The sequence below is a fragment of the Quercus lobata genome, chromosome 4 (genome assembly GCF_001633185.2).
Source record: "Quercus lobata isolate SW786 chromosome 4, ValleyOak3.0 Primary Assembly, whole genome shotgun sequence".
Taxonomy (NCBI): domain Eukaryota; kingdom Viridiplantae; phylum Streptophyta; class Magnoliopsida; order Fagales; family Fagaceae; genus Quercus; species Quercus lobata.
This window is the reverse complement of record NC_044907.1, coordinates 11,915,144-11,940,895: the sequence shown is the minus strand read 5'-3', so window position 1 is coordinate 11,940,895 and position 25,752 is coordinate 11,915,144. Positions and strand designations below refer to the sequence as shown.

Here is a 25,752-nt window from a genome sequence, read left to right as displayed (position 1 = left end):
TAACCCTTGGGAAATATTGAACAATATGCAAAGCATCGTTTTAACTGTGCAGGAAGTTCATCATGACACTTTCTTAATTCATTTCCATCTCCACTCATTCCTCTAGATAAAGAAAAATGCTTTAGGCGGTCTAATACAACTCTCCAGTCCTCAACTTGTGGCTTAGAGCGCAAAAGAAGCCCCAAGTGCTTTTACTGCGAATGGCAGGCCCAAAAAATCCTGCACAATTTGTCTTCCAATGGTTTCTACTTCAGGACATGAAATAGGCATTTGGTCTCCTAAAGCAAATTTTGTGAACATCAACCAACTTTCTTCATTTGACAATGACTCGATATGTTAAGTACATACAGTGCTAATCTTGGATGCAACTTCTGAATCGCGTGTAGTTACAATAACACAACTTCCATTTGCAACACCTTTCAAAGTAGATTGTAAGGATTCCCAGTCTGCATAGTTAAAACTCCCCACATCATCCAAAACAAGAAGAAATCTCTTTCCCTTAAGGCTCTCTTGCAAAGACTGCAAACTAAACGACTCAGAAATTGCTTTTGTCATCTTATGATTAACGGGGTACCAAGCTTTGATCTCAAAATGTTGACTTACTCTGCAATCATTGTAAACCAGCCGAGCAAGAGTGAACTTACCAACCCCAACCTCGCCCACGATCGGGATCACAGACAACTGTTCACTCTTTACATCATCAGACAGCAAAAGACTAATAATAGCATCTTTATCAGCATCTCTACAAAACACTTCATGATCATCTACCAAAAAAAATGAAGTTATGGGCATGCTAAAACGCTTTTGTGGATCAGATATTATTCCTAATCCCTTCAAACCAAGTGCATCTCCTTGCCCCATAAAGAATTCTAACCTGTCAAGCAACTCCTCCATCTTTTTTATCACCTTTATATTCCATTCCAGACTTGATGACTTGGTCTGAGATTCAGCATCCAACTTGTGTCTTAAACTTTCAGTGCACATCTCATCCACGAGATCCTCTGTATGGTAGACAACATCTTGAAGCTCGTCCAGCCACAATTTAACAACTGGGTTTTTGTTCTGCTTCTCCTCAGCTTCATCGACCATCACAGTAAGATACTGCAGCACGATCCTTAAATCTTCTAGCAATCCAATTCTGAATTTATTTGTTCGAAAGAAGTTGAGTGAAAGCAAACTGTATAATAGCTCCTGATTCCTGAATTGCGGCTTTCACCGGCGAACCAGCCATGCTACTTTTTTTTTTTTTTTTTGTCACGAAAGAGTAACGGCAGAAACGGTGAATGAAAAGCAAATGGTGGACTGGATCGTGGAACAGTAACAAAGATGAGTTCCGGGGCACAACGACTTGCTGAAGCACCACCCCTGTAGTTGTAGTTAGGTGGGTCAAAAAAATCTAAGTTTGATTAGATTTAAAATAAAAAAAAAAAATTTGGATGGTTGGGAAAGGGGATTGAATATAAACTAGAATATTTTAACCAGAAAAAAAAAAAAATTGAATATACATTGAATTTTTATTTTTTTTAGAGAAAAAAAAAAAAAAAGGCATTGCATGTGAAATCATCATTCCACATTACCACAATTTCTACATATTAGGAATTATGAGCGAATACTAGTACTTCAACTCACCACCTCTTAGCACTTGGTTCATAGAAATGGATCTCTCTGAAGGCTTCCTACGCACCACACTCACCAATGGTGAATATACATTGATTTAATAAGCTAGCTAAGACCAAAAACCTCGTAACTTAATTGTTTGATACCTTTTGATATTTCTAAAGAAGACATCTAGACCCAAGTCCTTCAAATTCCAAGTATTAATTTATTAAAAAAATAAAATAAAAGAATCAAGTTAAGGTATATAATAGTTGACTTAAAAAAATAATAATAACTTCCTCAAAAAAAAAAAAATAATAATAAAGGGACCTTTAGTTGAATTTTATATAATAAAATATATACATATATTTATATGTATGCATGTATATATTCTGTAGCAAATTTGGTGGAACAAAAACATAAAATTTAAGAATATCTAAGAACATCTCCAGCAGTCTCTCTAAATTTTTAGAGTGTTAGTGGGTAAATTATGAATTTAAGATAGATGGACATTAATGGATAAACTTAAAACCCATTATACCAAACAATTTAACCCAAAAAACTAGGCTAATTAAACAAAAATTATCATTACCCTTTACCTTAAAAAAATAATAATAAACCTATTAATACTTAAGTCCTAACGTTTAAAACCCAAAACACTCTGCTAATTGAACCCAAAAAATACACCACTAATTAAACCCTGCCCCTTTTTAATTGGACCACACACCAAATGCCTCATCTTATCTAAAAAAAAATTTAAAAAAAAAAGGTTGACTTTGGTGGAGCTAGTATATGGTGTACCCAGCATATATGGTAGGTCTCACACACTATAGGGCCCGCCTATGTGTGAGAGACCCATCATATATGCCGGGTACAACATATAATTTTCGGACTATGGTGATTGAAGAGTCAAAGCTCATTTAAGAACTTTGATAAAGTGTGTGGGGACTGAACCCCACGGTGCAGTGGTGGCTAACCAACAACAATTACTTGCGGAAAATGTTAGGAACATCGAAAATGGCACAAAATTGTGCTATTTTAGGTGGTTCTAATGCAACTCATTACTAGCCAATGAAAATAAGCCAAGCCGCCTATATTACTATTGGAGACAGAATTTCAAGTTTCAATGCTTATTTTTTTATTTATTTTTAGAGAGTCTCAATTTATAGTGTTTATTCTTGGAGATAACTCTTTATCATCAAATTAAAATACTAATCAGTTTTTGATATAGACGAGAATTAAACTGAAGATTGAATCACAGGTCCTTTTATCTATCAAAACTTTGTTTATTAACCATCGCGCACTCTTGGTGCAGTGGTCACTCCACAAGTATAAATGCTTGTGAGGGTAAGGGTTAGAGTTTAAGTCTTCAGAATGAATTTCACACACGTATACACTTAGATTAGATTAGAGTATAAATTTTATATTAAAAAAAAGAAAAAAAAAAAAAAGAGAGAGATAATGTTAACTACTGTCGGTAATTATTAATTTTTTTCTTCCGAGAATGTTGGTAGTTATTAATAAACAAAGTTTTTTTTCTTTTTCTTTTGAAAAGAGTTAACATTATCTTTTAAATAATATTTTTTAAATTTATAGTATTATTTAATTTTCAGCCACTATCTGGGCTATCGGCTACCACACTCTGTGCCTATAGTCAACGAAATAATTAGCCATGGAAAAACTGACTGCTTCTCAACCCTATATCTCTTCCTTTTGAAACCTTTCTTTGCAAAGCAGAAAAAAATGGTTTTGGAAATTTTGGGAGAGTCATTGCTTTCTGCACTCTTTGGAGCTTTGTTTGAAAGGCTGGCATCTCCCCTGGTCAGAAACTTCTTTGGAGACAGGGATTTCGATCAGACACTCTTTGACAAGATGAAGACAGTTCTGCTGACTTTTAACGCAGTGCTGAGTGATGCAGAGGAGAAGCGGATCACAAACATGGCGGTGAAAGAGTGGCTCAATGAGCTCAAAGATGCTGCCTACCATGCAGAAGATTTGTTGGATGAGATTGCCACCATAGCTTTGCAATGCGAGTTGGAAGCTGAGGCCAAGGTCAAGGGAAAACAGGTAATGGGTCTGTTCTTTACTCATAATCCAAGTAAAGAAGATAAAGATTCCAGTCTCAAACTTGATAAAGATATAGAATCTAGGCTCAAAAACATAGTTGAAAGGCTGGAGTTTTTAGAACAACAAAGAGATATCATGAAATTCAAGGGAAGTGTAAGAGGGAAGCCATTGATGGTTTTGCCCACAACTTTTTTAGTTGATGAATTTGAAGTGTTTGGTAGAGATAAGGATAAAGAGAAGCTAAAAGAATTTTTTCTTGCTGGCAATGCACAAAAAGAAAACAGAATCCCTGTGATTGCAAATGTTGGGATTGGTGGGGTTGGCAAGACAACCCTTGCTCAGCTTTTGTGTAATGACTCAGAGGTAGAAAAATCATTTAACTTTAGAGCATGGGCTTATGTTTCAGAAGAATTTGATGTTTTAAAAATAACTAGAACCATTTTTGAGTCGGTTGCATCAAGGAATTGTAATGTGAAAGACCTGAATGTTCTTCAAGTCAAACTAAAGGAGAGATTGAAAGGAAAGAGATTTTTGCTTGTTTTAGATGACATTTGGAATGACAATTTTATTGATTGGGATTTGTTGTTAAGCCCCTTAAAAGCTGGAGCCTTTGGAAGTATAATTATTGTGACAACTCGTAATCAAAGTGTTGCATCAATGATGCGCGCTGTAGTTACTTATCGTCTGTTGCATTTGTCAGATGAAGACTGTTGGTCACTATTTGCAAAACATGCATTTAGGACCAGCAACCCTGAGGAACATCCAACATTAAAAAGGATTGGTGAGAAAATTGTGAAAAAGTGTAAAGGCTTGCCTTTAGCTACAAAAGTACTTGGAGGCCTCTTGCACCCAGAAGTGGAAGCTGTGGAATGGAATAGAATACTGAATAGCAAGATATGGGAGCTTTCTACTGATAAGAGTAGCATACTCCGTGCTTTAAAGTTGAGCTATTATCATCTACCTCCACATCTCAAACAATGCTTTTCTTATTGTTCGATATTTCCCAAGGGATATGAGTTTGAAAAAGAGAAATTGGTTCTCATGTGGATGGCAGAAGGTTTCTTGCAGCATCAAAAAGGTAAAGACACCATGGAAGATGTTGGGTGCAGGTATTTTCGTGAGCTAATATCAAGATCATTTTTTCAACCATCAAATCGCAACAAATTGTGCTTTGTGATGCATGACCTTATCAACGATTTAGCTCAATTTGCATGTGGAGAATTTTGTTGCAAGTTCGAGGATGGCAAACTGAATGAAATTTCAGAAAAGGCTCGATATTTTGCATGGTCAATTAACCGGCTTGATGGTCCTGAGATCTTTGTGGCCCTACAGGAAGTAAAGTCTCTGAGAACCTTCCTTCCACTAGGCTTTTCAAATACCAGTCAATGCTCTGCCTTAAGTAAAATAGTTAGTGATAAATGGTTGCCATTTCTAAAGCACTTACGTGTTCTTTCTTTTGCTTGTCATGTGATCACTGATCTACCTGAGACTTTGGGCAAATTGATTCATCTACGCTACTTGGACCTTTCACAGACTTCAATAAAAAAAAACTACCTAGTTCAATATGTTATCTATATCTATATAATAACTAATAACCGAAACGTTTGACTTTTTGTTGACCTTACTTCATTGCACCATGTGGCTACATAAATTAATGCCATGTCTATCATTAAAAAAAGTAGAACAATGTATCTTTTCGGTGGTGACTTATTTAGTTTCAGTGGGTAGCTACTTATTTGTTTATATACGCTGATTATGTTTTGTTTTCTTCTTTCCGTTTTTCCGTTTTCTGTTTTTTTTTTCCCCGCTGCAAGAACAAACTCAGTGAACGTTGTGAACCAAAAATAGAGTGTCCTTGATGCTACTGCTAATGGTAATTCTTTTCTTCACAAACATTAGTTGGTCTTGCTTACTTTTGCATTAGTTGGTCTAACTCTTTCAAACCCACACCGTTTCAGTGGGTAATTACTTACAGCGAAGATTGTGGAGAAAAAACAGAGTAACCCAGCACAGGTTGTGGAGAAAAAACAGAGTAACCCACAAAATCACTACGGTAACCTTCCACTAATTTGATAGAAATGTTGTTTTTCCATTATATGTTTTGATTTATACAACTTTAGTAAATTTTCTAAATTACGCTATGTTTGCTTTGGCGATAGAAAAAAACAATGTTTCCAGACTCCGATTTTGATGTTCTTAGTGTCCATGAAAGATTTCACAAGATAATTTCCATAGGTTCCAGCCTTGCATCATTTGGAGTACTGTGCTGAAAGTTATCGGTTCCCCAGTGAATAATTTGATTTAGATTAACTTTTTTCCCTTCTCTATGAATCTTGGGTTTTCCTTTTTCAGATTTTAGGACTCAATTTAGTTTCGGTGGTCATATAGATTTTGATGTTGGATTACATAGTAACGTTGGGTTACTATCTTTTGTTTGCTTTTTGTTTTCTTCTCTACATTTTTCCCCCTTTTTTTTTTTTTTCCCGTTGTGACAACAGACCCATTGAAGGTTCTTCAGAAATATTAGTTGCTCTTGCTTATTCTTGCATTAGTTGCTCTAACTCTTTCAAACCCACATTGTTGACATTTCGTTTTCTGTTTTGTTTTTTCCCTCTGTTAGAAGGAACCTGGCAAAGGTTGTGGAGAAAAAAAAATAGAGTAGCCCAGCAAATTCATTACGGTAACTGGTTTATTCTTTTCTAATATTATTCCTTTTTCAAACAACAACTTTAGACAACCTTACAATGCAACAGTAAAACGAATATAGTAAATAGAATATGTTTGTTTTGGCGATTTAAAAACAAATGTTAGACATGTTGATGAGAAATATAAAAGCCATGGAAGAAGGTTTTTGGCATTACAGGGACTGTTCAATTTGTCAACAGATTGTATATTTCTGTTTTAATTTTTTTTTCCTTAATAATAAGGAATGTTAATAGCTAAGACATTGAAATTTTGTGCATACCATTTGTTTGATAAAATGCCTTACTTACTCTTGCATTATTTTGTTTGATAAAATGCCTTACTTACTCTTACTTACCGTATTTAATATAGGATTCATTTATGTAAGGTTGAATTTATTCAACCATCTAATTGGCTTTATTCCGTGCCAAATTTGCTTGTAATTCAGCATTTAGTAACCCTGTATTTAGGTGGGTGTGATGTAAGGGCAGTGAGTGAGATAGAGTGAAGATTGCTCAAGAGTGTGCAAGAAAACAGAGACTCGCGGCTGGGCCTCGCGGGTGACTCGCGGCTTCAAGCCGCCAGACGCAGCACACGTGCCAAGCATGCTGGAAGGTGAACAGTCATGCAAGCTGGAGCACTACAGGACAAAACAGGACAACTGGCCATACGGTTATCTCGCAACTGGATCTCGCGACTTAGTCAAGCCGCGAGGTCAAGCCGCGGCCACCCCTGTTTTGTTAAACCTGACGTTTCACATTCCTCTCCCACTCCGGTATAAATACCCCTTTTACCCACGATTGAAAGAGAGCTTCCAGAGAGAATTTTGAGAGAGAAACCCTAAAGAAAAACAAGATTGATTCACCCACAATCTATACCTTAGAGTCTCTACAAATTCCTCAACTCTCTTCCTCTCCATTGTCAAATCCTTGAGAGACATTATACCAAACCTGGTTCTCACCATCATCATCACTGTGAGACAGCTGTTTGGATTTCTGGGAAGCAGTTAGGAAGGAACCAATCTTCATTGGTTGATGCTATGGTCTAGTAGCGGAATCCGGGAAGCTAGAAAAGAAAAAGGTTCGGCGCAACCTCGTTGGAGCAAGAAGCTTGGAGGGCTTAGGTGCACTGGGTAGATTAGGCTTGGAGGGTCTATTGCTGTCCATGTATCCCAACTGTATTTTCTAGTGGATTGTTTACCACTTGGAGGGCGGCGGAGAGGTTTTACGCCGAGAGCTTCGATTTCCTCTTCGATAACACATTGCGTGTTGTCTTTGTGTTTGCATCTTCCTTCTTCTCTATCTTTGCCTTTTTATTATCTGCTGTGGATTATATTTTGTTTTAGCTTAGATAGTTTTTACCAATTCCATATTATAGCATATGTTAAGTTTCCGCACACTAGTTGTTTGACATATTGCTCGAATTGGTTAAGTTGTAATTTGGGGGTCTAAACGTTCAAAGGTATTTATACACGTTTTTTGAACTTTCAATTTATGACAGTGCCGATTTGTAATGATGATATAGGATTCAATAGAATTTTTTTTTTAAAAAAAAATCAGAGTAACCTTAGTATTATTATTACAATAAGAAGCTACGAACATGTGGCTTCTAATATATTAAACGTAGCATAAACACGCTATGATTATTAAAAAAGAATAATCATGAATTTCTTCACTATTACCACAAAAACTTTTATTCCTCCATCTCATATATTAAATGTAGCATAGCATATAGGTTCAAAAATCAAAAGAGATTTACAAAAACAATCACAGCAGAAAACTAGAACACCAAGAAATAAGTTTTTCTTTAATTATAAAACTCAATCACATGTCATATATTTTCTAAATTTTCTTTATTTATAATGAACGATGATACATTCATCATGTTTGTATATGTTGAGACAATGGTAGAACTTTGTTTCTAAGGTATTTAATTTAATGCTTGGTAAATGAGTTTCTTTTGGAACATGTGGCTCCTCCTGCCAATGGTTTGAAGCCATATCATATCTGTAATGCATTAAAAATGGAAAGCAAATGGCTGTTTCTAAGCAGATCAAATAAACATGAATGGATTTGGGTGAACATGGCTTAGCATTTGGGTGAACATGGCTTATGAACCTAACTGATAGTTTAATTTTTAAAATTAAAAAGTTATAATAAAACTTATTTTGCAGGTCCTTTCATTTTTGGATAAAGAGTTGCATACTTTTTGAGGGAAAGAGCTACATAGTTAACTGTGTTAAGTCCAGGTTTGTTAACAATTGCTCTATTTTTTTTTAAAAGTTTATGTTGCATTTCTTTTCTACATATTCATAATAATTATTAATGTCATCTTCAACAAAAATTTACAGCATAAAAATGCTAATTAACAATAGATACATGCTTGAAAGAATATTCCCCTTTTTAACGTCTATTTGCTATCTTTTATTTATACAATAATAGTTATGATTTGATCTTCTATAAATACTATGTTTTTTATTATATTAGTATGGAGTCCACTTTATTTTCAAGAGCGAGAAGAAAACTGATTCTATCATAGAAATGAAATAGAAATGTACCTACCAAATTTACAAATTCTTCATGAAAGGGAAGTCCTTCAGATGTCTCAGTAACTAGAAGAATGCTGTTAAATAAAAAAAGAAATGTTTCTGATGGTGTATCCAGTCCCTTATCTTGTGGTGATGCTTTACAAGGAGAAGTTTCAATAGAAAGAGACTCAATTTCTTGGAATGTATTGTCGCACACCACTATTCATGAAACGCAATCATTGCATTCTGGAAGCAATGATGAAACATTTGTAAGAAGAACTCGACGGAGACAATATAATCCCGAAGCTGAAAATACAAACTCATTAGTGAATATATTAGGAAGAACTATTGTGAATGAAGATGGGAGTGTTACCACCAATATAACTGAGCAACAATTGCCTTTGCTAGAAGGTAGCATTCTATCTGCTGCAGCTGAAGGTATATTAAGAATTCTATTATATTAAATAGAAATTTTGCTTTGAAGAATTAGTTTTTGATTTTGTTTACATCTTAGACTTGGAACGGACAAATGATAGTGAAAGCTCAACAATGAATATTACAGTTGCTGAACATGATTTTTGTGATGACTCTGATAGAGAAGCAAATAATCTTTCAACCTTTGACCCTAGACGAAAACATCGTAAGTATTACAATTTTTAGTCCTCAATACCAACCTTAAATATTAGGTTCCCAAAAAATGATCCTTCAATTTTTTTGTAGGAAAATTTATGGACGCAATGAATTTAGGACCTCCAACACAAGTATATGAACACTGTGGAGCTCAACTTTGGTATGAGGAGAGAACAATTAAATCTAGAAAGCCTAAGAAGCCTAAATTCAGTTTATGTTGTTCAGAAGGCAGAGTTGAACTTACGTTTTTGAAGGATCCTCCACCATTTCTTAAAAGATTGCTCAGCATGAGCAATGATCAGAGATCAAATAAATTTCGAGTGGGGATAAGAATCTATAATTCTCTCTTCGCTTTCACTTCTTTGGGAGGTAATATAGATCGTTCAGTGAATAATGGTACTGCTCCATATGTTTTCCGTCTAAATGGCCAAAATCATCATAGAATTGGATCTCTTATTCCTGTTGATGGCCAAAAGACACAATTTGCACAGCTTTATATTTATGATACTAAGAATGAGATAGCAAACAGAATTGATGCCGTTACATCTGCTGATCATAGAAAAGATGTGGATATAGATATTGTCATTGGATTATTGAATATGTTAGACAATTGCAATCAATTGGTCAAGTACTTTAGGATGGCTAGGGACAGATTCAATGAGTCTGATCTGCATGATGTAAGGATACGTCTTATTGGAAGTCGCAATTATGATTCTAGACAATATAACTTGCCTGATACTACTAAAGTTGCTGCTATTATTGTTGGAGATTTAAATACTGAAAATTGTGAAAGGGATATTATTGTTGAAAACCAGAGTTCAGGATTGCAGCGTATATATGGAAGTCATCCGAGCTATATGGCTTTACAATATCCATTGCTTTTTCCTTACGGTGAGGATGGGTATAGATCTGATATACCTTATAAGAATTTTGATGGAACAAGATCTAAAAAAAGAGAATCAATAACAATGAGGGAATATTATGCTTTTAGACTTCAACAAAGATCTCATGAAGGTAACACATTGTTGCTTGGTGGAAGGCTTTTTCAACAATTCATAGTCGATGCCTATACTTCCATTGAAGAGGAAAGATTACAATGGGTAAGGCAAAACCAATTGAAATTAAGATTTGAACTATATGGTGGGCTTAAAGATGCTATGCTTCGTGGTGATACAAATCCAAAAAAAGTTGGAAAGCGAATCATCTTACCTTCCTCTTTTACTGGAAGCCCAAGATTCATGGCTCAGAATTATCAAGATGCAATGGCTATATGTAGAAGGGTAGGATATCCAGATCTGTTTATGACATTTACTTGCAATCCAAAATGGTCTGAAATCACACAGTGCTTGGAATTTATAGAAGGCCAAAATGTTGGGGACCGACCAGATATTGTAACAAGGGTTTTTAAAATAAAGTTGAATGAATTATTACATGATTTGAGGCATGAATCTCATTTTGGAAGAGTCATTGCAGTAGTATACACAATCTAATTTCAGAAAAGAGGACTTCCGCATGCACATATTCTCCTTTTCTTGGATCCAAAAGATAAGTGCCCAAGCCCAGCAGACATTGACAATATTATTACAGCAGAAATACCAGATCCACATGAAGATCCAATTGCTTATGAAGATGTAAAACAGTTTATGATGCATGGGCCATGTGGATATGGAAACCCAAGATCACCTTGTATGGTTAATGATAAATGTACAAAACATTTTCCAAAAAAATTTTATGAAGAGACAACTATCGATGAAGAAGGTTTCCCCGTTTATAGAAGAAGAAATGATGGGAAGACAATAGTAAAAAATGGAATTACTTTGGATAATCGGTATGTTGTGCCATATAATGTAGACTTACTGGTAAAGTACCAGTCACATTTGAATGTGGAAGGGTGCAATAGATCTCGATCGATTAAATATTTATTTAAATACATAAATAAGGGACCAGATAGAGTCACAATTGTTTTACAAGAGAATTTGCCAGGTACTGATAATGACGAACAACAACCAAGCATTGTTGTTGATGAGACCAAAGCATATTTGGATTGTAGGTATATTTTAGCTTCTGAAGCATGTTGGAGAATATTTGAATTTTCGATTCAGTTTCGAAATCCACCAGTTGAAAGATTAAACTTTCATTTAGAAAATGAAAATCCCATTATATATCCAGAAAATGCAAATTTGAACAACATTTTACAAAGGCTAGGAATCAAAGACACAAAATTTACTGAATGGATGAAAACTAATGAAGCTTTTGAAGATGCTTGTGAGTTAACTTATGCTGAATTTCCTACAAAATGGGTATGGCATCAAAATGTTAAGCAATGGAAACGAAGAAAAGGTAGAAAATGTATTGGAAGAGTATATAATGCTCACCCTTCAAGTGGAGATCGATTTTACTTGAGAATGTTGCTTAACATTGTCAAAGGCCCAAAAAACTTTAAAGAGATAATGACTGTAAAAAATATTACTTATCCTACTTACAAAGATGCATGTTATGCACTTGAGCTTCTAGATGATGATAAAGAGTGGCATGAATGCATAAATGAAGCTGCACATTGGGCCAGTGGCAAACAATTACGCCAACTATTTGTTACCATACTCATGTTTTGTGAAGTATCTGATCCTTTAATTTTATGGGATTCTAATTGGAAAATTCTTACTGAAGATATACTTAATAGACAAAGACATATCTCCCATTTTCATGATTTGATATTATCTGATAGTCAATTGAAAAATTATGGCTTGTATGAAATTGATCAAATCCTCCAACAATATGGGAAATCTTTGAAAGACTATCCTCAAATGCCTCAGCCAGATGTAAATATTCTTATTCATAAAATAAATAGACTTATTGAAGAAGAAATGTCATATAATATAGGAAGTTTGCAAAGAGAACATGAGATCTTAATATCTGGCCTCAACAATGAACAAAGAAATATCTATAATTCTATAATGGAAGCTGTTTTTTCTGAAAGTGGGGGCATGTTTTTTGTCTATGGTCATGGTGGAACGGGAAAAACATACCTTTATAGAACAATTTTGGTTGCTGTAAGATCAAAAGGAAAAATTGCTCTTGTAGTTGCTTCTTCAGGTATTGCTGCTCTTTTACTTCCTGGTGGCCGGACAACACATTCACGATTCCACATTTCGATTAATGTTAATGATGAGTCAACCTGTGAAATAAAGCAAAAAACACAGACAGCAGAACTTCTTTTGAAAACAAGTATAATACTTTGGGATGAGGCACCGATGGCAAACAGAAATTGCTTTGAAGCTGTTAATCGCAGCCTTCAAGATATACTGCAAATTGAAGATCCAATGAATTTAGAAAAACCTTTTGGTGGCAAAGTTGTGGTTTTAGGTGGTGATTTTCGGCAAATACTTCCAGTTGTGAAAAAGGGAAGACGTGAAGATATTGTCCAATCTACAATTTGTCAGTCACACTTATGGAATTATTGTCATGTGTTTAAACTACAACAAAATATGAGACTTATGCAGAACAATATGAGTGAAATAGAAGGATTATCTGTACAAGACTTTAGTGAATGGATTTTAAAAATAGGTAATGGTGATTTGGGAAAAGGTGATGGTGACAATAACATTACAATTCCTCATGATCTAATCATCCAACCTACACAAAATCTACTGGAAGATATTATTAATAGCACATACCCTGATTTGAATGCTCAATACATGGATGCAAGTTACATTGAAGAAAGGGCAATTCTTGGCCCTACAAATGAAGTTGTAGAGGAGTTAAATGACTACATAATCTCATCAATAAATGGAGTAGAACATGAATATTTGAGTTCAGATTCTATTTGCAAGGCTTCTTTGAATGTTCCTGATCAAGACATTTTATACCCTATTGAGTTTTTAAACAGCTTAAGATTTCCTGGATTGCCAAATCATAAGTTGACATTAAAAGTAGGCTTACCTATTATGTCGCTTAGAAACTTGAACCAGAATGAAGGGCTTTGTAATGGAACAAGGTTGATTATTACAAAGTTGGCTACATGGGTTATAGAAGCAAAAATTATTACTGGCACTACTATAGGCACCTGCGTGTTCATTCCGAGGATAACATTATCTCCAACTGATTCAAAATGGCATTTTGTTCTAAACAGGAGACAATTCCCAATTTCTGTGTGTTTTGCAATGACAATAAATAAAAGCCAAGGACAGTCATTGAAACATGTGGGAGTTTATTTGCCTAAACCAGTTTTCAGTCATGGACAATTATATGTTGCAGTTTCTAGAGTAACAAGCAGAAATGGGATGAAGTTCCGCATAATTAATGGTGAAACTGATCAAAGTTGTGAAACAAAAAACATTGTGTACAAGGAGGTTTTCACCAAACTTATTTAAGTTGTTGGTCATATAAGGTAAAATAAATTTATATGTTAAAAGGTCATATATACATCTGTACAACTCTTCCTTTTTAGTTCTTATTAATGTGTTTGAGTTTATTTATTTATTATTATTCTACCTGGTTACTGCTAAAGAAATGAAACTATAAATTAAATGTTTGATTACCATCGAAATGCCATCACTTTATTTTACTAATTATCATATTGAATGATGTATGCATTATCATATTGAATGATGTATGCAGCCAAAGGTCAAAAACTTAAAGATGATGGAGTTCAGTTTTCTTAATCAGCTTTCAAACAAGAGTGACAAGTCCAAAATCAAAATTAGAGTATCAAGGATGTGGGATGTTGTAAATAGAAACAATCAAGAAATTATCAGTTCAGATATGATTCTTATTGATGAACAGGTTTGTATAAGTTTTTAAAAAAAACATAGTAAAACATTTCTTATACATTATATATATTATTCACTTTATATACATTCAACTAACATCTTTTGCTTGCAGAATAATGCAATACATTCTACCATTCATAAGAATATTTCAAAAAAACTCAAACCTTTTCTGAAAGAAGGGCAACTGTATGCATTATCAAACTTTGAAGTTGGTAATTGCAATGAATTCTATAGGCCAATTCAAAATGAGCAAAAGATCATATTCTTGCCAACAACCAACATTCAAGAATTAACAGAAACTGAAGTCAATATACCTCATCATAAATTTGAATTTGTTGACTACAACACCATCGTTCAACGACTTAACAACCATGTCCAGCTATCAGGTATTAAATTGATTGAATATAAATTTTGCATTCTATTATTGTTAGAAAATCTTACATTATATTGTTGTTATATAAAGTAAATTATATCATTATCATAAATGAAAATAACTAACATTAGAATTTTTATGATGCATAGATATTATTGCAAAAGTGGTTGCTATCGGTCCAATTGAACATCCTACCATTAAAGGATCAAAAGTTGCAATGAGAAACATAACTGTGATGACTATACAGTACGTTTTAATTCTTACAAGTTCCAATACATTGAATATATATAATATAAATTTACATTAATAACAATATTTGAACAAAGGTAATAAAATAAAGCTTACCCTTTGGGGACCAGTTGCAAATGAAATTGATGATAACCTCTTCAAAAGGAATCCAGGACCTTTTATTATAGTTGCTACATGTCTAATTGTGAAAACTTTTAAAGGTCAGTACATTGTTTCTTTCATTTGCATATTTATAACTACATTAATAAATTATATGTGCATTTTAAAAAATTCCTCCATATAAATGTAGGGGAATATAAATTATCATCTACAAGCGGGACACAAATTTATATAAATTTGGAGATTCCAGAGACTTCTGCGTTTATGGATCAGTAAGTAATCTATATCTTTTTAGCAATATATGTTATATAATATTTTACAGTATACGCAAGCTTATACTAACTTCTTTATGTTACAATCATAGGGAAGTGAAAAATGATCATCTTATAGAAGAGCTGCCAAGACAATTTAAGCCACAGAGAACAATTGAAGAAGAGATGAACAATAGCAGAAGAACCATAATTGAAATATTAAACATGGTCTGGAACTCTGAAAATAAGGTAAGGGAAAAGTTCTTCAAAAGAAAAATCCTAAAATGAAATTGTCAATGGCATGTAAAATTTTACAAATAAATCATTCAATAAATTTGAAATTCCAGGAGACTATCTTCACCTGCCATGGAAAGATTACAAAAATTGAAATAGCTTTTGGTTGGTACTTTATGTCATGCGAAATATGTCGTAGAAAGGTTAAACCAAGAGATGAACATTTGTGGTGTGGTCGTTGTAACAAACTGGCAGGCTTCCCAATCCCAAGGTATGTATAATATAAAAGTATAAATATATATGTATATATATATAAAGAAAAGTGAAAAAAAAATTAATTACAATTATATCTACCATGCCTTCTTTCAGATATAGAATTGAACTGAAAGTTGAAGATGACACAGGATTGACAACATTCATTTTATTTGATTCTATGGCTGAAAAATTACTCCATATATCAGCAAAAGAACTTATAAATAAATGTTCACAGGTAAGAATTTGAAATTCACAAATAGTACTTAATATATTCTTTAGTATAATTGATCTTACAATTTATGTCCTACTATTTCTACAAGGTACCTGAAGAGTTTGACATGCCTATGCAAATAGCAAACCTTATTGGGAAAACATTTGTCTTCCAATTGGAACTCAATGATTATAACCTCAAACAAGGATGGGAGATCTACACAGTAAAGAAAGTTTTTGATCCTGTTATGCAGATTGACAATTCAGTTAAACTTGATCAAATAACTGATGTGAGTACTTTTATATTAAATTTAAATAAAAAAATTAGATATTTTTAATGTTACTTATTCATATCGGAATCAAATTTACACCATATTCTTTTAACAGTATTATATGAGCGATGCTACAAATGATTCTGACAACAACTTACCAAGTGAAAAAGATGCTAATCCTACAAATGATGCAAGTCATGTATAGCTCACACCTATTGCAGATCGACAAAAGAGGAAAAGGAAACAAAAACTCCTTTAATATGTTGAAACTTATGTTACAAATTATTTCAACTTTTCTTACAATAATGCAATCACCATTAGGAAGGTGTTCTGCTATCTGTTGGGAATAGATAAATGACCTTACAAAATAGTTAACGAAGGAATAGGTGGTGTTAAATATTCTGAGAATTTGATGTTAATGGTTTTGTCTACGTGTGTATTGGTTATATTTGATGGATGCATGTTATCCACCTGTTGTATTGGTCTTACTTGATGTATAAATGATGGTCCACCTGTTGTTTTCTCATATTTTTGGCAATTTACTGGTTTTGCATGATTGTCCACCTGTTGTATTGGTTTCAATTGATTGATGCATGATAGTCCACTGTTGATTTCTCATGATAGTCTACGTGTTGTTCTTACTGACTAATGTTTCTTTGAACTTTCTTTGCCTATTGCTTTTACTTTTCATCAAAGAAGAGACTTTTACCTTTTGTTAAAAGTGTGGAAGTGTGCCCTGACCCACGTGAACCCTTTTTTTTTTATTTAATTATTTATTTATTTTAAGTAATTTTTATTATTCATCCAAAAAAAAAAATCATCAAAAGTATAATCTATGTATTTTCTTTTATTTATGAATTATGCTAGGACCACATAAATGGGCAAAATTTTGTGTCACATGGTGAGTTATGATTGGTAAAAGTATGTTCTCACATGGCCCATTGACACATCTTTGCCAATTACAACTCGTCATGTGGCAAGTTGTAGTACAAAATTGTGTCCATTTATGTGGTCCTAGCACAATTCTAAAGGTTAAACATATATGTAAATTATCATTTTAAATATTTGCAACAAATTATATAGATTTTGAATAATGAATATAAAAAATTAGAGGTAAACCGAAATCGTACACCAGTATTAATCGGTATCGAAATATTTCGTTTTTTTTATCAAACTGAAATGGCCACGGATGGTATTGACTTCCTTGTGCTATACTATGCAGCATATCTATTAAAAACGCACTATAATAGACTCTATAATAATATATTTAATTTTTATATTTAATATGTTTGCACAAAAAAATTACTATAACCCTATATATAGTAATTTTAATGTGTTTATAATACGTAATATTGGAAAAGTAAGTCGTACGCCTATCTAGCACAAATTTAAACAATCTTATACTATCAAAGAGTTTGAAGTACCACATAGCATCTGATGAATCAAAATTCTTTCACTTTATACTATTGCGTCTTGATTACCTTTTTCCTGTTGTATTACATTTTTTTTATTTTTTATTTTATTTTATTTTTTTATGAAAGAAAGAAGAACCATGCACCTTTCATATATAATTCAACTTTACAGCGGGTATATTCAGCAAAAAAAAAAAAAAAAGGTTCAAAAATCGAAAGAGATTTACAAAAACAATCACAGTAGAAAACTAGAACACCAAGAAATCAGGTTTCCTTTAATTCTAAAACTCAATCACATGTTATATATTTTCTAAATTTTCTTTACTTATAATGAATGATGATATATTCATCATGTTTGTATGTGTTGAGACAATGTTGTCACTTTTAGATGGTTCTTGGACTTAAAAAATCATTATTTTTCATTTCAAATGTCTGAAATGTATACCTGTTAGCAAATGTTTTAGATACATGATTTTCTTTTACAAATTCAATTTTGGTGTTGTAGTAAAATAAACCAAGATTAAATTTTATATTATACTCAATAATTTTTCCCGTGCATCGCACGGGTTAGCGACTAGTCAATATCAATATATTACTAAAAGCTGAAGCGTAGAGTTTAATTCTGCTGCTCTCACGTTGCGCCACATCAGCTGCCACGTCATTTTCTTTTTTAAAAAAATATTTTCCCTTCAATTTTTAAATGGTTCTTATAATTTACAGCCCTATAAATCTCATCAATATAAATCCCAGCACACTACTTCTTTATTTACTCCCACTCTCACCCTCTAATAAATTTGTATAATTAATCCAACCCATCTTTTATTTATTTAGTTCCACTATGAAGCCCAACCCAAAGCCTTTTCAGTTCACCTTAAAGAAAAAAAAAAGGGAGGCTTAAAGGGAGGATAATATTACGTTCACGGTTTTGAAGATATCTAACATTCATGCCGGTTTGAAAAAAAGAAAAAAAAAAAGGGAAGCTTAAAGGGAGGATTGCCGGTTTGAAAAAAAGAAAAAAAAAAGGGAAGCTTAAAGGGAGGATTGGGTTTTAAATATGTAACGTAGAGGGGAGATTAAAGGGAGCAAAAAGGAAAACAAAAAAAAACAAAAAAAGAAACGTACATTCAAGCCGGTTTGGAAGAAAGAAAAAAAAGAAAAAAGAAATAAAAGAAAAGGGAAGCGTGGGTTTTAAATATGTAACGTAGAGGGGAGATTAAAGGGAGCAAAAAGGAAAACAAAAAAACAAAAAAAGAAACGTACATTCAAGCCGGTTTGGAAGAAAGAAAAAAAAAAGAAATAAAAGAAAAGGGAAGCGTTCAGGGTTTTGAAATATCGTGTTCAGGGTTTTGAAATATGTAACGTAAAGGGAAGCTTAAAGGGAAAAAGAAAAAGAAAAAGAAAAAAAACGTTGAAGCCTTCAGGTATTGTTTGAGAAAACAGAGAGTTTGAAAGCTACCCACCTTTCTGCTCTATTGTTTCTCAGTAACGGCTGCCTATCTGATTTCCTTCCTCCCTTTATTCCTTTCCACGTGGTTTATAAATGCTGACAGAACCTCCCTGCTTTGGTTGAGGTATCTCTACATCTCAATTCTTTTTTTGGGTGCAAAACTTTTATTCTCTGTTTCAATTATTTTTTTGGGGGTGCAAAACTTTTATGCTCTATTTATATTAATATGAGACGCTTTTTATTTTATTTTATTTTATTTTTTGTTTGTTTGTGTTTGTGTTTATATTATTTGAGCATCCTTGGCATGCCATTGATGTGTTTGTGAGATTGCCTGAATGTCATTTCAATAGTGCTATAATTTACTGCCCAAAAAAGTATTTTATTTTACCTTGGTTTATTTGGAAATAGACAGGCTTATCAGCAGTTCATCTGTGGCTGCTGGGAATGGTGTCAGTGTCACACCTATTGGACATGCGGTGCTTTGTTTTGCGAAGGAAGTCAAAATTACTACTCCACCGAGTTATTCTTCTATAGAACGTACAAGGTCTACCTACTACTACAAACTTTTCTTAACAAACGATCCTGCTGAGTGCTGAGGAAGAATCTAGCGGATTTCACTCCATGGCAGCAAAAGTAAATAAACATATTACAACACTAAAATGTTATTATTGTTATATATTTTGAACTAGTATCTTATTGAATTACAATTTTTTTTTTTTTTTTTTTTTTATATTTTTAAGGTCCATGTCATAATTTATATTATATTTTTCCTTCAATTTTTAAATGGTTCTTATTGATATTTTTCACTGCACTTTCCATTGAAGAGGTATCGTGATCATCTCTATTAGCTGTATTCTTGGGAACCCACCAAACTCTTATGCTTTTGTCAAGGCTTCCACTATAGAGCAAGAACCCACCACCAATATTACTTGGTCATTCCTGCAAGAATTTGACTGGACCTTCATGGCCACTTAATGTTATTATTGTTATATATTTTGAATCAATATCTTATTGAATTACATTTTTTTTTTAATATATTTTTAAGGTCCATGTCAAATTTTGTTCAAATTTTTTTTTAGGTTCAAGGCCACCGTCAACTTTAATGGTGAGGAGTTGGTAGATGCCGAGCTATTGATATCTACAAGGTTTGTATATCAAGTTGAGATAGGTTGTGTATGTTTACTGTTTTAATTTTCATGTTGATGATCATGACATGTATTGGTTTGGGGAAAAAATATAGTTGCACTTTTAATGGTTTTCAGCTCACTATGAATATAATTTAGTATAAATGTGTCCACATCTTTATTTGATTAATCTTCAGTTGCATAAGAAAATTAAGCTTAAAGTATGCAATATGGATATGTTTTACACATTTTGATGAATCGTTTTCCTTAAATGTCAAACATTGTAAGAAACAAAAAAAAAAAAAAAATTGTTGTAGGAAAACCAAAGGCTGCCAACTCCATCAACAATCAAAAAATAGAAGTAGCAGAAAGTTTAACTAATAATTCTCCACTTGCTTCCCTCAAATGCCAATCCAAATGCTTCACAAATAATTAAATAACTTATCTTTCCTATTTTTTTTCTTGAAGGAAACATATATTTTATTGCAATTGCATCAAGGATAAATTGTTGTTGGACAAAGCTTCATCCATCCACACTATCAAATTCGTCCCAAATTGGGCATGCCTAGCCACTGTAGATTTTCCATGTTAACTTCTCTTTTTACAACAAAAACTTCAAAGTGCTCAAAGTTGTTCAGTAATGGTCTTACCTCCTCAATGATGTTTCTAACCATGTTGATCAATATCCATATGGATATGTAGCTGAATCACCTTCTAAAATATAAGCATTTTTCTATTCTTCATGAGCAAAATTCCAGCAACACAAACAGCCACCAGCTCAACTTCTAGAGGATCTTCGAATTGTCTATTTTTTTTTAATGCATAGCACTGTCATTGGAAGAAACACTGAATTTTAGATAATGGCACACATTATTGTTAAAGTTTTAAATTTTATATCCAAATTTGCTGCTAAAATATGATTAAGGCTTTGGTCATTAATTTCCTTTGAAGCACTATTTGTGCATGAATTTTTTGAAGAAGAACAGGGGGTTGGTTATTTGAGTGAGAGTGCAATTATTTATGTAAATCTAAATGCGTATGTAAATTGCAAATATGACTGCATTTTTTTTTTAGAAATTTATTGTTGAAAACTTTCACAATGTGACACCTTTGACGGTTGAACCAATTGTTACTTGCTGCTGACAATCTTTTATTTACTATATTGACAGTTAGTAACTAATGGTTTGTAGGTACTATGGAGTCTTCTTATTATGCACGATTGAGAAGAAGGATGATTACATGTAACATGCAAAATGTGCTCAATTGACTTGGAAATGTATAAATTAGCCAACCGAGTTTGGTAGAAATTATGTTTCCAAAAAGCATAATACAATAAAAATTCCTCATCCTATTTATAATACTAATCTCTATCTTTAAAGGAATAGATCTTTTATTATTATTAATATTTATTTAAAAACACTTGAAACAACTTAATTACAATCCTCTAAAGTTTTCACCTAACATGACACTAACTTCAAATTTATAAAATTCTTTCTATCTAATTTTAAATTAATTAAATTTTACTAACTTGGAAAGACGGATGATCAGCTCTTCATTGACTACAAGGCCAACTATAGTTGTATTCTTTCCACATCTAATTCCAAGACAATACCTTCTATCATCATGAATCCTACAATATATTGTTTATACATATATAATACAACTTAAGTAGTAATACATTCAAAAATATTTCAAATAATAACACGATCATAAAAAAAAATAACCGCGCGCAACGCGCGGGTCCGCGACTAGTATTACTAAAAGTTGAAACGTAGCGTTTAATGCTGCTGCGCTCACGTTGAGCCACGTCAGCGTCCACGTCATTATCTTTTTTCTTTCCATTTTCTTATAATTATTTTTAATATTTTTTTATTTCATATTTACAATTCTTCAACCTTTCTCCCTCCATTACCGTTTCATCTCCTCACTACTTCTCCAACCTTTCTCCCTCCATTACCTTTCACTACTTCTCCAACCTTTCTCCTTCCCTCACCTTCTCATCTCCCCACTACCCTCTACATTAATATCATTCTTCATCTTTCCATTCATCTTCCTCTATTTTTATTTCTTCTTATTCACACTCTCTTACTATAAATTTGTTACTATCTCTTTCATTTTATGCATAGTTTTCCCTATAAAAAAAAGGTTCTCTCTCACTTTCTCTCTCTCTCTCTCTCTCTCTCTCTCTCTCTCTCTCTCACACACACACACACACAAAGTTTTTGAGTGGATTTTTATTTTTTATTTTTCTTGCATCTTCACTTTAGGTTAATAATTTTTCATATTCTTTAATCTACTTTAGGTTAACATGATTCAATTTTGTTTTTTTTTTAATTGTTGTGTTTTTTTTTTCTCCTTCTCTCTCTCTTTGATTGTTAAATGTTATCCTATTGCGTTATAAAGGATTAAATATAAAAATATAATATTATTCTACTACATAGCATGATTTGGATAAAAAATTTAATAAAACCATCATAAAAATAATTATCATGCGTAACGTGCAGGTTCCTGGCTTGTTTGTATAATTTGCAGACATTGTTGTTGGCAAGTTGTATTGAACTCACTGAGCTACCAGCAAACTTTGGAAACCTTATTAATTTATGTCATCTAGATGTGAGTGAAACCAACTTAAGAGAGATGCCACTTGAATTTGGAAGATTAAAGAGTCTCCAAGTGTTAACTGATTTTTTTTGTGAGCAGAAATAGTGGGCTGAAAATCAGTGAATTGGGCAAGCTTGCACACCTTCGTACAATTTCCATCTCAAGGATGCAGAATGTAGTTGATGCTACAGATGCTTCAGAGGCTGACTTGAAAAGTAAGCATTGTCTTAATGAATTAGCTTTCACATGGACCTCTAACACTCACGAGGTACAAAATGAAATAGACATACTTGATAATCTGCAACCTCATAAAAATTTGAAGAAGCTTACAATTGAAAACTATGGTGGTTCAAGGTTTCCCAATTGGTTAGGCGATGCCATTTTCTCTAACATGGTGTTCCTTTTTCTTAGCAAGTGCAAAATTTGTACTTCCTTACCACCACTGGGTCATTTATCATCTCTTCAAGGGCTCTACATCATAGAGATGGAAGGATTAAAAAGGTTGGATTCTGGATTTTATGGAAATGGCCACTCTGGACTCAAGCCTTTCAATCTCTTAGAACTTTGTTGTTTGAGGAGTTGCCAAGTTGGACACACTGGATTCATTTAGCAAATGAAGGTGAACACTTCCCCTCCCTCCAACAGCTTCATATACGTGGATGTCCAAAATTGATTGGGAACTTACCAAAGCACCTCCGTTCCTTGAAAGAAATGAAGCTGCATGATTTGGATGCTTTGACAACCCTGTCCCAGGAATTGTTTGAAGGCAACTCTAGTTTCCAACAACTGGAAATAGTTAATTGTCCTTCTCTCAGCTCCTTTCCTGGAGGTGATTCTCTCACTAACGTAAAAACACTTTCTATTTGTGATTGTCGAAATTTAAAGCCCTTTCTACTTGAGCATACGATGCACCCATTTAGAGTCCTTGAGAGTTTGCAAATAATGAGAAGCTGTGATTCTCTTCAATCTGTACTATTAGGTTTATTTACCAAGCTTCAAGATCTTCATATTGAGGACTGTAGGAATCTCAAGTCCCTTTCAATTCCAAACAACCTTCACTTTGATCTCATATTACTTCGAAAAATGACATTCAAGGATTGCCCAAATCTGGAATTCTTTCCAGTAAAGGGGTTGCCCACTCCCAACCTACAATCTCTTTTGATTACCAATTGCAACAATCTGATGCCTCAGAAGGAGTGGGGCTTGCATAGAATGGTGTCACTGACTTGTTTTGAGATTGAAGGTGGATGTAGTAACTTGGAATTGTTTCCAGAAGAGGGGCTGCTGCCCAACACCCTCACTTCTCTTCGTATCAGCAGACTTCCACATCTCAAATTCATAGGCCAAGGGCTTCATCACCTCACGTTGCTAGGAAAGTTGGAGATCAATTGCTGTGAGAAGCTTGAGTTGATGCCAGAAGAGGGGTTGCCTGCCTCCCTTTTTTATCTTCATATCCAAAACTGGTCTTTGCTAGCTGATCCTTGCCAAAAGGACGGAACTAAAAAGAGGTTCTGCTCCAGCGTTTTTTCAAGCAGCAGTCAAAACAAAAAACTTACTATGAATAGTGCACTATCCACCGCCTTCCCCCGTCCCTAAAAGCCCTCCTCTCACCAGCAGCTAAGGAATTCCTGCAGCGGCAAGAAATGTAGTTGATTTGTTGGACAAATTGGGGCTAGAAGGAGCTTACTTTTATCTGGATGACCAGGGGCTTCAGCATCTTACTGCTCCAGTCCATCTCGAAGAGGGTCTTCCATCCTTGTCTTTTATCTGGAGCAGAAAATGCTCTCTGCTGAGACCAAAACTCCAAAATGAGACAAAATATTGGTCCAAGATAGCTCATATCTCTTGCATAGAAACTAATAAGGAAGTATAGAAGAGTCCTTGTCTGAAGCAATGAAAACCCTATCACCTAGGTAATTTTATTACTCAGTTGATGAATAGCAATTTGACCTGCTAGACATCAATTTAATTTACTGTACATTGTGAAATGATTATTGCACCTACGCTAAAATAATCTTTTCTTTCGATCATGTATCATAATATATCTAGGCTAATTTTGAAGACTGCTGGGGCCACCAGCAAGTGCTCAAATTTATGTGGGTTCTTCTGCAGTTATTCACTATCCCTTCCTACTTCATGTTATGTACAGCAACTGGAGGATTTTGAAGAAGTCTGGATCCACTTCTGAAGTTTTTATGCAAGTTAGCTGGGCAGTAGTTTTTGTTTTTGTGTTCTTATTTACTGTAATTATGTGATATGTTAGTCCTGAGGTGATTATCATGTATACTGATCTGTTTATCATTGCTTCTAACGATTCTGTAGCATTGGCCCAAAGTAGTTTTATATGCTCAGAAGAAGGCTCTTAAAGCAAATGTGCAGATGTCTTTAAAGAATTAGTTTGGTTTATTTTGGGGCTGGAATTGAGATTGATTCATTCACACAACACCCCACCCCCCCCCCCTCCCAAAAGAAAAAAAGAAAAAGAAAAATAACAACAACAAATAGTTGAGGTTAAAGTGAATTGGGAGTAATCTGATATAAGTTGATTTTAGTTTGTGAACAGGGTTTTTTAATGTGTCATAAAAGGGTTGGTTAAGTGTTTATAATTTATATAATTGATACTAGCTTTTTGGTGCGTATAGTGGGTGTCCATGTTTACAGCTTTCATGTTTTTTCTTCCACTGAAGTAGTAAAAATAAGAGGAGCTTAGAAATATGCCCCAAGTATGTCTCCTTTTCTGTGCAAAGGAGACATACTTGGGGCATATTATTTTTTGAACAGATACTTAGAAGACTGTAACAAATGATTGGTGACTATGATCGATTATATAACTGTAGTCAATCGTATAAGTCCAGTAATTTTTGTATGGGCAAGTATGAGTTTCATCTACTTCCCAAAATTTTTTCTCCAGTTCTCATACCCAAGCATACATTAGAGCAGATTACATTTTAATT

The 25,752-nt window shown here is 33.6% G+C and overlaps 1 protein-coding gene across 1 annotated transcript; it reads right to left on the bottom strand.

Annotated features, from left to right (window-relative positions):
• Window positions 1–336: 336 nt before the first annotated feature.
• Window positions 337–1,095, bottom strand: LOC115984613 (putative disease resistance RPP13-like protein 1). Its single transcript, XM_031107634.1, has one exon. The coding sequence runs from the start codon at window positions 1,087–1,089 to the stop codon at window positions 337–339; it is 753 nt and encodes a 250-aa protein (XP_030963494.1). The 5' UTR covers window positions 1,090–1,095.
• Between the last annotated feature and the right edge of the window lie 24,657 nt (window positions 1,096–25,752).